The 14,823-nt window shown below is 26.0% G+C and overlaps 1 protein-coding gene across 2 annotated transcripts in view; it reads left to right on the top strand.

Annotated features, from left to right (window-relative positions):
* The window catches only part of LOC135927454 (eukaryotic translation initiation factor 3 subunit A-like), an 81,427-nt gene extending 73,690 nt beyond the window's left edge, over positions 1 to 7,737 (top strand). The window contains exons 15-16 of one of the 2 annotated variants that reach the window (XM_065463444.1): positions 7 to 124; positions 7,503 to 7,737. In XM_065463444.1, the coding sequence (XP_065319516.1) occupies positions 7 to 124; positions 7,503 to 7,720 (336 nt within the window). In that variant the 3' untranslated portion in view covers positions 7,721 to 7,737. The remainder of the gene's footprint in view (positions 1 to 6; positions 125 to 7,502) is intronic. The other variant, XM_065463443.1, reaches the window with a different exon arrangement.
* Positions 7,738 to 14,823: the final 7,086 nt, after the last annotated feature.

The raw sequence follows: 14,823 nt of genomic DNA, 5'->3' as shown, positions 1-14,823 counted from the left end.
TTTTAGACTGCCTTAATAAATTTCGAACAAGATTTGATTGACGAACGTGCGAAAAGATTAAAAGCAAGAGCGGACGAAAGAAAAAGAGAAAGGAAAGCCCGTTATGAACAAAGAAGAAATCTCGGTAATTTTATCAATTTCTCTCTTTCATTTATTTTTTTTATATAATTTTTTCTTATTATAATATTTAAGCTCGCATTTAGTCTTGAAATTTATCTTCGTTTTTTACATACATCGTTATATATCACTGTTAAAAAAATTTGGAAACCCGACACCTGAAATTCCAGACCTGACCCGAAATAAATAATCACAATTTCTTGAGGGTTGAGTTGCAAGCCTCTAGTTTGTGTCTAAATTTTAAATTAATTTATTTTATTATTAATTGTATATTTTAAAGTAAATCATTACTAGGGAGGGGTATTTTTCCAGGTTGACGTTATTTAATGGATATCTCTTTCAGGAATAATTTCAAATGATTTTAACAGAATATTAGGATATTTTAAATCAGTCGTATATATTTATTATTTTATCACGATTGGAGTTGCATAACAAGGTTTTTAGAAGTTAGTCAAGCGATGAGAAGATTTTTTACTGGTTACAGATGTACAAAAGTCTGTCCTCGTTTGATTTGGAAGTTCTGCAAGTACGAGTGTCCATTTGTTTTCAATAGATTAGTAGTGCATCCTTTTCTGTTACTCTAGATTGCTATTATTATTATAGTTGTTTGACAAGGAGTTCTACCTACTATTTTTGCTAGATATGAATTCTGTTAAAGAAAATTATTGTGGAATTAAAATATTTATTTTTAAATTTACCAATGTTAAAAATAAAAAATTTAATAAAATAAAGATTCGGCGAATCCATATTATATTTAATCTTTTTTTAAATACACTTATTTTTGGAAATTTTTATTTATATATATTTATATATATATAGATAAACAGAAACCTTTTCTCTCTAACCAAAATAAAAAATTATCAGCAATTTTTTTTTCGAACCAGAGAAGTTTAAACAATTTTATATGATTATAGAGCGAATATTCGGTGGTATTTACTATTGGATTAGATTATAATTAATCTTTAATAGCTAGTTGGTCATAGACCTGCCAAAATATGAGCGTACGTGAATTATATGAAGGCCCATCCTTCATATAATTATGCCGATTTTTTTTACTCAAGGATTCCAACAAACCTTGTAACCCAGATGGGTAATTCCATACCAAATCGATAACTTTTCGGCCCGAGATTTTTAATTTCGATAAAATTTTGTATGCTTAGAGAATATCATTTGAAAGCATCGAATCCAAAATTTTAGCTTCCTAGTACTCATAGTTCCAGAGATATCAATAATCAAAAGTGCCAAAAATGACCTTTTTTCGAAAAATACGATTTTTTGAAATTGAGATAAGGTAAAAAATAATGATTTTAAAAATATAAGTTATATGTCATTTTGTAACTCTATTAAAGGCCTTTTATTAAATATTAAAGATTTTTTTGAAATAATATTGTTGCGGTTTTTATTTACGTTATAAATTTTAAACATAAAAATTCCAGATGTTTCGCTTTCCAAATTTTTTTGAATTTAATATTTTCTTATTCTCTAACCTTATATCTATTTATAAAAATATTTAAACTTGGAACAGCCATGGGTTTTTTAGTTATTACGATTTAAAAAATCAAAAAATAAATATTTTTGGCGCTCTTTTATAAAATAACTTATTTTGTTATAATTATTATTTTTTTAAATTTTTTTCACTTTTAAACATAAATAATAAGATTTTTCAGCATTACTATCAGGAAAAAATATTATATAGATCGTTTGATAGGCTTACTTATTATTAGAGATTTGCAAAGTTAGGCCCGGCCCGGACGGGCTTTGTGCCTAATTCTATTTAAAATAATCGGATTCGGGCCGGGCTAATATTTTGAAATAAATTCAGGCTGGGTCGGGTCGGACCTTAGAAACTTTTTTAAATATATATAAATTTATCAATTTTATATTGAATTTTTATGTAAAATAAAAATATTTGATTTTATTTATTGAAACTAAACGCTATATAGCACATGTCTTTTATTTTGAGTAATTATAAAAATTAATTCCTATATTTAAATAAATTCGGGCCGGGCCGGGTAAAAAAAATTTCGGGTTTGGGCCGGGCCGGGTAAAAAATTTCGGGTTCGTACCAGGCCGGCGAAACTTTTTTAAAAAAAATTTCGGGCCGGGCTGGGCTTGAAAAATTAGGCTCGATGCAGATCACTACCTATTATTATTGCTATATTGATAACTTGTAAATAGTTTTTATAATAAATGATTAAATTACCTAAAAAGATAGTTAAGATTCCGATATCTCATACAAGAAAATATAATAATTAATTGTTGAAAGATAAAAGCTAGTTTTCATGTACCTGCCCTAATATTAATTAATTTTTATTTTACAAATAATTTGATATTAATTATTTTTCTTCTTAAAATTATTTATAATGTATAAATATAAATGCGTAAATCCTTTTAAAGAATCTAAACACTTTAATTATAAAAAGAACCTGCGCAAAGTCATGACGTGGATGACACAATATCCAAACATTGAGGCGGAACATTATATTTGTGATAAATGCCGTAAAAGGTTATCACAAAAAAAATATCGAAAATATAAATTCTGATAGTGAATATGTAAATAACAGCATCAACATCAATAGATAAAATCAATATAACTTTAAATGAAATAGGAATATCTCCTATTAAGAAAAAAAAACTAACCGAAAAAAAGGCAGCAAAAATAACAAAAGCGATAAAGATATAATAATTAACAATCCAGATTCGGATACGAAAGATAATAATGATATACTCAATAACATGAAATTACAATATCCCAATTTATCTAAAAATAAAAAATATCAATTGCTGACCATTTTGCCTCCCAATTGGAGCGCAAATAAAATAAAAACGACATTCAACGCTACATATCATATGACATATAATTCCAAAATCATTTTAGAAGAAAAGGGGAGTCTTTCAACTCCAAATCGAAAGCCTGCAAAATATCTCAATCAAAAAACAGTTGATATTGTTTAAAAAAAATTTTGCATTGATAAAGTTAGATATTACCAAGAAAAAAAAATTGCATATCTATCATTGAAAAGGGGGAACGAGTGAACGCTCAAAAAGGTTAGTTCTTAATAATTTGAAAGAATTATATAATCATTTTAAGGCGAGTAATTCAAACTTAACAATTGGATTTTCGAAATTTGCTAGCTTAAGACCAAAAAATTGTATATTAGCAGGGGCTAGCGGAACACATAGTGTATGCGTTTGTAGCATACATCAGAATATTAAACTTATGATTTTAAGCTGTGAATTAGCAACATTGACTAAAAATGTTGAGGATACATTAACAACTTATAGAGATGTTATAGGCAGAATGATTTGCAATCCCCCGTTACCCACCTGTTATTTTGGTGACTGCAACGAATGTCAATATATCCACGTGAATATATATGATTGAGGATCTGAAAATCGATGAGATTAGAGGATATGTAACATGTGCATATGAAAACGATTGGTAATTAGGATTTGTACAAGAAGTGAATGTATTAAGAGATGAAGTAAAAAATAATTTTCTTCACCCTAAAAGGACCAGCAAATTCTTTTGTTTATCCAGCTGCACAAAATATCCTTTTCATACCAAAAAATAATATTTTAACAATAGTTAGCCCATCAACGGCTACTGGGCGTACATATATCGCAAAACGAAATTTTCATGGCGTCAAAAAAACTAAATTTAATGAAAAACCGAAAATAGGTAATATCTTTCATGAATTCTAATTTATCCTATATATCTTAAAAATTTATAAAATAATTTTTCGAAAATTAAAATTTTTTACAAAAAAAATGATTATAACCGCAGCTAAATAATCTCATTTCATGATATTAATGCTGGAAAATCTTATTATTTATGTTTAAAAGTGAAAAAAAGTTTTAAAAAATAATAATTATAACAAAACACGTTATTTTAAAAAGGAGCGCCATCTATTTTTGAAAAAAATATTTATTTTTTGATTTTTTAAATCGTAATAACTAAAAAACCCATAGCTGTCCCAAGTTTAAATTTTTTTTATGAATTGATATAAGGTTAGAGAATAAAAAAAATATTAAATTCAAAAAAATTTGGAAAGCGAAACACCTGGAATTTTTATGTTTAAAATTTATAACGTTAATAAAAACCGTAACAATGTTATTTCAAAAAAATCCTTAATATTTAATAAAATGCCTTTAATAGAGTTACAAAATGACATATAACTTATATTTTTAAAATCATTATTTTTTAACTTATCTCAGTTTCAAAAAATCGTATTTTTCGCTAAAAGGTCATTTTTGGCACTTTTGACTATTGATATCTCTGGAACTATGGGTACTAGGAAGCTAAAATTTTGGATTCGATGCTTTCAAATGATATTCTCTCAGCATACAAAATTTTATCGAAATTAAAAAGGTCGGGCCGAAAAGTTATCGATTTGGTATGGAATTACCCAGATATGAAGTAAAAAAAGGGTGGGACTACATTCGAGCTATTTGTATATGTTAGTAATTATTATAGCAAAGGAAGAAAAAATGTAAGAATAAAAAAAGGTTCTTCTTTCCAAAAAATTATTTTTTATTTACTAAATTTTATTTGTAAAAATTAAATTGGGTATTATTATTTGGAGGTAGTAAATAAATAAATAATAACAAAGAGAGAATTAAAAAAATGGTGGACAAGAGAAGATACTTAATTTTAGTAAAAAAATTAGCTAACTCGCTGAATCACGGGGAAATTTTTAATATTATTATTTTTTTTTTTTTTAATATATTTATTTTATTTATTTTTTTAATAATAAATATAAGATCGTTTGGATATTTTTTTGGTGTAATTTTACAATAAAAACGGAGTATATTTAAAATTTAAAAAAAACAGAGTAAATTTGAAAGTTTAAAAAAACGAAGCATTATTCAAATTGAATTTTGGTGTATTTTTACAATAAAAACGGAGTAAAAATTTTTAAAAAAAGGAGTATATTTTAAATTTTTAACAAACGGAGTATATTTATGAAATTAAAAAACGGAGTATATTTAAGAATTTAAAAAAACGGAGTATATTTAAAAATTTAAAAAAACGGAGTATTTTATTTGTGAAAATTTTCATAATTCTTGCAATTTACTATTAAACTAATACTAGATAATTAATCAACTTATTTGAATAAACATAATATATACAATGATAATATAATATATTTTTAAGGAAAAACAAAAATAGTTCTATATAAATTTATATCATTTAAAAATTTAATTTATTTATATTAGACATATTTTTAATATTACGAAAATATGAATATTCACATACATATAAATGAGAGGAAGATTTTCTTCCATTTTTGGGGATGCTTGCCTTAAGATCCCTCCATGAACACTTAATACGTTGAGTGTGGGTTGATATATCATAGGGTCTATAAAGTTTTTGCTATGATTGACAGAGTAATGATCATATCCATTTTCATTCAAATTGTTAAGATTTATCAATATTTAATTTACCCCTTCCATTAAAAAATTTCTACCAAAATCTAGAAGATCTTATATTTATTATTTTTTATAAAAAAAATAAATAATATTAAAAATTTCCCAGTGATTCAATGAGTTACCAAAAATTACAAATAAAACATAGTATATTAATAATAATGAAAAAAACGTGTTTTGGAAAAAGTAGGTTTTTTATGTTAAAAATAAATAAATAATATTCTAAATTAGAAAATATTTTTTTAAAAATTTAGACTTTAAAAGAAATAAAAAAATTTTCGTAAATTAAAAAATAAAAATAAAAGATGGAGGATAAATTTAAAAAGAAAAAATAGAGGGTAAATTAAAGTAAGAAAAAAAATGAAGGAAAAAAATATAGTATTAGAGATAAAAGGTTATTAAAAAATATGCAATTTTTATAATAATTTGGAAGAAGGTAAAGTAAAGGGAGTAATGAAATTATAAAATATATTAATATCATCTTATTTGAAATCCATAAGAATATTTGTAAATTGACATCATTAATGCAAGAATTGTTTGGTTTCAATTATCCTAAAAAGTAAAGTATAAAATATATAATTTAATTTGTAGTCAATAAGTTTCTATTGTAAATTATTCGAAACAAATTGAATATTAGATTCTTTTATGAATAGATTTTTCATATAATTGATTATCCGGTTGGTGAAAAGTTTATGTCACGGCACAATAGGAGATTATTGGAAAACAAAGTCACACATTTTTTAGTAACAATTTGACTATCTTTAGGGCGCGGGATGTATCAATACCACTTGAGGGGTAATAAGTTTTTATTTGACTTTAAGCTAGTTTTTCTCGAAAAATAAACTTTCCTATACAACAAATGTTTTACAGGAGTGATAGATATAAAAGATAATAAAGATACATATAAATATTTAATTACGTTACTTATGTCGTTACATTTCAAAACTATTTATATATTTTTTTTGCAAGAATAGAACTCGTTACCCTTAATAACACCATGGATTGAGACCACAGGCAACTCATTGAACCCGGGGTAAAATTGACACATGTCGGGTTCGAACCTCTCTTAGAAAATTGGTTTCGATTAAGTTTCTATTATCAAAATTTTCACTCAATAGGGTTGAAAATTCTTGAACCCTGGTTCGGGTTCACATCCCTGATTAACTACATATTTTGATATTTATTTTTTGGGGCCTTGCAGGCATGTGAGCAATATAATTCATTCCTGCAATTTTTTAACACTCTTACTTTTTATTTAGTTAACCACGAATTTGCGGAAATTTTACAAAAAGATTATATAAATACAGCATATTTTGTATACTTCGCCATGAATTTGCGCTAACTATGAATGCAGGGTTAAGTCTATGTCTTCGCTGGTAATTAAAAATGCACATATTCACGATTTTTATTTTCGCAAAATATGAACTAATATATAGACATGAGTAGGTAACCAAATTACACAGACTTGCCATATTTTGATAACTACACGGAAGGCGACAATAAATAAATTTAATTACTTTTATTATCTCATTTATTAACAAAAATCTGTCTTATATATATATTTTTTTATAATATGATATTTACATATACAAAATTTAAGAAAAGAAGAATTTATTTTTAAGGTTAAAGAAAAAGAATTTATTTTAAGGTTAACTAAGTAAAAAAAGAAAAATTAACAAAGTAAGAAAATAAAATCTTGTTTTTAAGGTTAAATAATTTAACTGACCTTTAAAAGTTTGATTTTATATTTAACAATTATAAAACAAATAATAATGATAATATTTGAAAATACACGCGCCACAATAAATTAGCGACGCCATACAATTTAATTGACGGTTTTGACAGGGAAAAATTGCCGATTCCAATCAGCTGATCATAGGTCTACTTTATAGGCCAACAGTTTATATCTTCTTTTTTAATTGCATTGTAAATTAGTTGTCAAAATATTTTAACAGAGAGAGAAGAAGAAGAGAGAAGAACCAGGTACGAGGAGGATAAAAGAAGTAGGTATGACGAAGATAAAAGGAGTAGGTTTGACGAAGAGAGGAGCAATAGAGCACCACCGAATTCTCTTTACCAACCACCTATGCGTCAACAACAAAATTTCGATCAACCTAGCAATCAAAAGTTACATCATATGCTCTTTGATATTATTTATTTAATTTTCTTTTAAAATGTTTTTTCTCGTTATAATGATAAAATATCATAATTGTAGCATTTAGTGCGCTGACTTTAGGAATCAAATTGAATATTTTATCTATTTTAAAAATATTCCCAAATATAAAATAGGATTATTTGCTGGATTCGTCCATGCAAATAAAAATTTAAACGAATAATAATCGAATGTTAATTTGTAAAAAAATTCAGGCCGCGTTTTTTGACCTGTCCCTAATTTTTATCAGGATTTTTTAATTAAAAAATTACTTATTAATGTAATTATTTTTATTTTAAAAGTTACTACAAAAGAAAGTTATATAAAAATTTTATTTTAACGAATGATATAATACAAATTTATATTAATTTACATGAAATGATTTAAAATAATCGTTTTTATATGTAAAACATAACATTTGGTACAAATCACTTTAGTAACCAATTTACACGTCCAATCTGCTATTAAATTCCATGTCTTATTAAATTCTACGGAATCGGCCCTTTACAACATTTTTCTCAACATTTGGCATCAATAGACACTTTTTTATTCAAGGGTTCATTTTATTGTATTCGCAGAGTACCTCTGCTATCTATTTTTTCTTTTATCAGAAATTTTAAAGATACACAATCTCGGCTCTACAATAACCAAGAATTTATAAGCATCTATCAAATATATGAAATACTATACATTGATACATCTAATGTTTATACGCTATAAAGCAATCAATGAGTTAATTATATCTACAACTTCGATAATTTTATTATAAACTTTATTTGCTGCTGGGCATGAAGTTTTATTTTTCCATCATTCCTTTTTATCAAACCGTTCACAATCTTTGATAAATATCTTTAAGGAAATTTTCAAAAATCCGTGTTTTATAATGTACCTATAGAATCAATATCTGCTGATCTTGAAGCATAAACTCCCTCATCTGATGAGCCACTAATATTTGAATCTTAACTATCCTCAGGAACACAATACTTTTTTACTATAAAAGGTTCTAACTTTAGATAAATAGCTATCTCATATTATCAAAAAAAACATTCATATTGTGTGGTATCTGGGTTCACATTCCTTAAAACTTAACAATATATTTTTATATAAAAATTTCTTTTATCTTCAGAGTTGGTTGGGTCAACTGGCCATACTTTAAAATGAGGATATTTTATTTAGATCTGGTACATAACTATTTTTATCATTAACCTTATACTATTTGTTTCTAATATTTATTAACAAAATTATTTCATTTTTATGTTGCCATTCATTTATGCGATTGACCTGTGAATCTTCAATTTCAATGACGTCAATTCAAATAAGATGGAGTAATTATATATTTACTAAATGTCGAAACTCACATAATATATTTTTATTTATATAGGTAGAGGTGTTTACCAAAATCAGAATAAATTTATTCCTGAACAGAAGTACCATTATTAAACATATTTTTCTAATGTATACCTTGATAGCACTTTTATTTTTTTTAATATATAATTTTATTATATGATACATACTTATATTTATTATATCATTAAATGTATAAGAATCCTTTTTTTTACAATTTTGTTTAGTATGAACAGCAGGAACATTCGAACCAGGTTAAATATGCTCTTCAATCTTATTTATTAATTTTATACATATCAAATTTTTATTAGCTTTTCAACTCAACAAAGCAATGACGATGAACTGCCCTGGAGGAGAGGTTTCTTTTAAATATTATTTTTAGGATTTATTTTTTGTTATAACAGCTGATACTGGTAATAAAAATAGCCCGAACATGCAACGATCATATATGAGCAGGAATAATACAAGTTAATTAATTTGAATTTAAAAATTTATATAACACGTTTTTTAGGCTACCCATCACATTATCGACAGCAAGAATGATTTTCAAATTATACTTTTATTTTGAAATAATTTATACCCTTTACATGTAAGTAGCAATATTCATCCGAGGAGGGTCTTTATATTTTAACAAACATACATGGTGTATTATTAAAATTATTATTTACAATTTAACTAATTATGATTTTGTGGTTTATTTTAATTTTATTGTGAAAAAATAAATTTTCATGCCTAAAATATTAAAATTCTATTATTTTTTTGTATTAAACATTGAAATTTTTAGTTTATATATTTATTATTATATTAGCTTTATATAATTTATTTAGATTGCATATAACTAAATATTTATGATTTTTTTTCTCACAACTCGAAATATTCAATAAAATAATCCCAAAATTCTATTAATTGGAATACAGATCAAATATTTTTTGTCCAATCCAAATATTTTTTTATGATCTGATTCAAACTCATATTTTCGCAATAGTCTCATCCTTTAGAATTTGTCAGTATCAGATTTAGCCTCATTTTTTAGAAAATATATAGTCCATTTAGTAAGTATCCAAGGGAAGAAATAACTATTTTTAAAAATTCTTAGTATGAAATATTTTATTTTCTTGGCTATATAAATGAATTTTAATTTACATTTTAGAAAAAGAAGAGACACATGTGAAGTTTCAAATTAAGAATTTAACTAAAACTAAGGTACATCCGGCCTCTGATGATAAATTTGCAGGCTCCAGGATGTTTGTTATTCAGACCCTCGTAAGAATGTTGCTAATAATAGAATTAATCACTGCATGTCTGCCCTGGCTATATATACTATTACATGTCCTCCTAGAATCAATCAACATTTTATACATGTATGTGATTGAACGATGTTACATTAATTTCGGTGGCCTATGACACTTAATTGTTTGTCTGGTAAGAGGTTATCTAGGTTTTGGCTTGGTAATTTCGAATCATAGGGGAAATTTTTTTTAAAGGTATATTTAAAACTTGAAGAAAACCCTAATATAATTACTCATTTTGTATTTCCCATAAAGTTTTATATTGACTAAATAATATATTTGTGTGTTTCTCTTTGTTATATTCATTAACATTTAGAATTGCGATATGATTTGCATTGTAGTACGTAAATAAGATTTAAGACGTGTTAGTCTTAAAAATTGTCGTCCTGCAGAACAATCTCTTACGGGTATTATAGCATTTTAATAAATTTTAGATATTATATGCAAAATAATTTATTTTTTACTTTGTTCTGTTAACATGGTTATGACGTCCTCTAATAAGTTTATTGTATATTTTTCCAACTTTGAGTAGTTCAAATACATATCCATATCAAGAATTAAACGATCCATTTCAAAATCGGTTCAATAAAAAACTGCTTATTTCTCAAGTTAATGAATCGTGAATTGCAATTAAATGATCAATTTTGGTTTGTTGAAACGATTTTTCATACCTTCAATTTTATGATCTAAAACTTTATAATAAATTTGTTAGTAATATTCAATAACTGACCCTAAATGATGGTAAGATAAATTCGAATCTTAAAGGCGTTCTTTCTATCGCTATAAAACAGGGCCCTCTAAATTTAATTCCTTAGTTTTTATAACCTCTCCAAAACTTATCGATAATATCACTTGCCATATTGCATCTAATATTCTGATCAGGATTTATATTTTACATTTTGAAAATTTAATGAAGAACTTTGGATTTAATTTAAAACTTCTATGCTCAAATATTGTTATCATTTTTAAAAATAAAAGCTTTATTTGATGTAATCAACTTTTTGTTCTTAAGCACAAGCAACCTCATTGTTAAATGTATTTGCATTCTAATAAAAGTTTTATGATTATTTCATAATTCCTTTTTATTGATTTTAGCGATATTATTCGCATACACCATCGTAGTGGGGTATGACGGCCTTAAAAACTGTTTTGGGAGATTATTGAACAAAACATAATAAATCCTTCATTAACTATAAAATCGCTAATTTTTGCAATAGTATTAAATGAATCTTGTATTACAAGATATGTGACTTGCAAAATGTACATAGATTGCTCTAGATACTTCATTATGATGACGTGTTAGTAAACTCAATATTCCACTAACCTTAGAGGATTCAACATAACATTGTTCTCTGCATTTTTGATGTCTAAAAAATAAGTAATATTTATTTGATTAATTTTTTTAATTGATCATTTTCAGATTCTAAATTCATATTTTTAATTTCATATGATTTTCACTTACAAAATGTAGACTTAGTGCCCTTAATTTTCTTTACAATAATTTATGACAAAAGATTAAAAAATAAGACCGTTTTTATTTTTGCATATTACTTACAAAATAAATGACGAATATATAACAAAAAAGATATAAAAAATACATTTAAAAAATTTGATATTTTGATTTTGACTTTCTCTATTCCTATTTCTACATATTACGACCCTTAAAATATATTTTTATAAATTTGCTTTAATTTATTGGTTGTCCTCGATCACCAATATCCAAATAGTGATGCATCCTATAATAATTTAAAAAGTCATAAATCGATGTTACATTTTGAACTATTTCTTTTATTTAGTCGGGAATTGATGGTCCGTTATTTGTTTTTTATTAATCATTGGATTGAGCTGGAGCGAATAGGGTGGTAAGGTAAATATTCTATTCGCTCCTTAATGCTATCAATGGGATAACCTTTATTGATCGAAGTAATTTCCTTAACAATAATGCATCACTTGGTAGAATATTAATAAGTTCTATGATATACTCTCGAAATAATCAACGAAAGTATCATACCTTTGCAGGCGCGTAGCCAGGAATTCTCTAAGGGGGAGGGGGATTGGATAGAATTATCATCGTATAAAATTTATAAAAACTAATCATAAAATTTATTTATGGTTTAAAAAACATAGCTATGTAAATAAGATAAAAAAGTTAGCCAAAATAAAGTCCATAAATGAAAATTAAGGTCCGTGAAGTTGGCGGAACAATGTGAGGATCAATTAACAAAACCTATGCTATATTTAGAGTCTTAATTGATCTTCAAACCATGCATCAGCGGAATCAATGGTTTATGAGTTATAAGCAAAATAAGGAAAGTGTGAAATTTTGAAGCTGGCGGAACGATTTGAGGATAAATTACCGAAACCTATACCGTTGTGTAGCTTGTTAATTGATCTTCTATCCGGAAAGCAGCGGAATGAACCGTTCATGAGTTATGGGCAAAATAAAAAAGTGTTTGCACTTTGTCAAAACTGAAAATAAATAAAATCATAATCTGAAACTTCGCAATTATGTAGTATTCAATATGTACATTAATAATCTGCAAACCGCGTATCCGTATCACTAACCGTAACCTAGTTATAACTGTTATAAAAATGTGAAGTTGACGGAATTATTTAAGCTGGCGGATCGACTTCAGGATCAATTCCCGAAACCTATACCATTGTGTAGCCCGTTAATTGATCTTCTATACGGAGAGCAACGGAATGAGCCGTTCGTGAGTTATAGGCAAAATAAAAAAGTGTTGGCACTTTGCCAAAACCGAAAATAAATAAAATCATAATCTGAAACTTGGCAATTATGTAGTATTCAATATGTACATTAATAATCTGCAAACCGCGTATCCGTATCACCAACCGTAACCGAGTTATAATTGTTTTAAAAACGTGAAGTTGGCGGAATTTTTTTTAAAAGTGAGGATCAATTACAGAAATTTATGCCAAAGTGTAGAGCGTTAATTGATCCTCCAGAATCTTTAAACCGCATACCAACGGAATAAACCGTTCGTGAGTTATGGGCAAAATTGAAAGGTTTTCGCATTTTGCCAAAATTTAAAATTCGAGCAATCATTTTTTAGTTAAAGCCAATATTTAATGTCTTAATTGATCCTCTAAATCCTTCAAACGGAATGTCAAAAAATTAAAGGAAAGTGAGTTATCAACAATAAATATTTCAAGGTCAAATTTCGACCCGACAAATTATGGATATTAAATTTTATCGATTTAAAAGGCCAATGATAAAGCTCGAAAGCCTATTATATTTATAAAAGTATATTCCTTTTTTATTGATAGATCTTAACTATTTTAAAAAATATTAGAAGAATGTAAGTAAACTTGAATTACAAGTAGCTATCTAGAAAAATTATGTATTATTTAATTTAGCCAAGTATATGGGCCTTTATGGCTTTTGTACTTGTCGTTATATTTAAATCTGTTGAAGATTTTTTATGTAATATAATAGTGAAGGAATGGTGAATAATATTATGTACGAATAGTAATATATTAATCAGAAAACGCAACAACATTGCAATGCAGCCAGAAACAAGGTTAATATAATGCCTTATGATAACACCTAAGGCACATGTCCAAATTTTAATTTTAAATCGAATACTCCTCTGTATAGGATAATATGCCTAGATATATGGTCAATTTATTTTTACCAAGGTTCATACAAAGTCTATTTGCATGTAGTATAGTTATTTTAATATCGGCAATATTTATATACAGTTATCGTTTGTTCTTGTAACCTATTTCTTATAGGAAAATTTGATTTTAATGGATAAATAAAGTTGTGTTATTTACGATATATTAATAAATGTAACTGTTACCTATTTATTGATAGTTTTATTTGATACAGATTGCCTGCACATTCATATGACTTTTAAGGAATATAGAATACTAGTTTTGAATTCAATATTTCATGGTTTCATTTGTTTTCAACACATCATCTGACTTAGCACTTATTCCATTTTTATCACAGTAAGCGGTCTTTTATAACCATAATTATGCAACATTTTAAAATTAACAATTCACACATAAATTATGTATATATAGTATATATTCTTTTAATCCTTAACACTGTTTACAAATGAAAAAAATGAAGAAAATGGAAAAAAAATGGAAAAAAGATGAAAAAAAAAATGAAAAAAAAGAAAAAAACGAAAGAAAAATGAAAAAAAGAAGAAAAAAACGAAAAAAAATTTAAAAAATGGAAAATATAATATGATAAATGGGAAAAACTTAAAATGATAACCATAGCTACATAAGTGATATTATAGATGGAATAACCCAAGTATTTAAAATTTAAAATAATATATAATATTTATAGATAGATTCCTGGATGATATTATAATTGGAATGAAATATTTACTACACAAGTATTTTCTTTTCTGTAATTATTATTTTCGCTTACCATTTACTTATATTCCGATTCTGATTATCCAAAATTTTAATGGTAAGACCATCTTCAAAGAAACCGCCAATAAACATTCTGCT

The sequence above is a fragment of the Gordionus sp. m RMFG-2023 genome, chromosome 3, assembly GCF_954871325.1.
Source record: "Gordionus sp. m RMFG-2023 chromosome 3, tfGorSpeb1-WG-v2, whole genome shotgun sequence".
Taxonomy (NCBI): domain Eukaryota; kingdom Metazoa; phylum Nematomorpha; class Gordioida; order Chordodea; family Parachordodidae; genus Gordionus; species Gordionus sp. m RMFG-2023.
The sequence above is the reverse complement of the archived record's forward strand: the minus strand, read 5'-3'. Positions and strand labels throughout refer to the sequence as shown.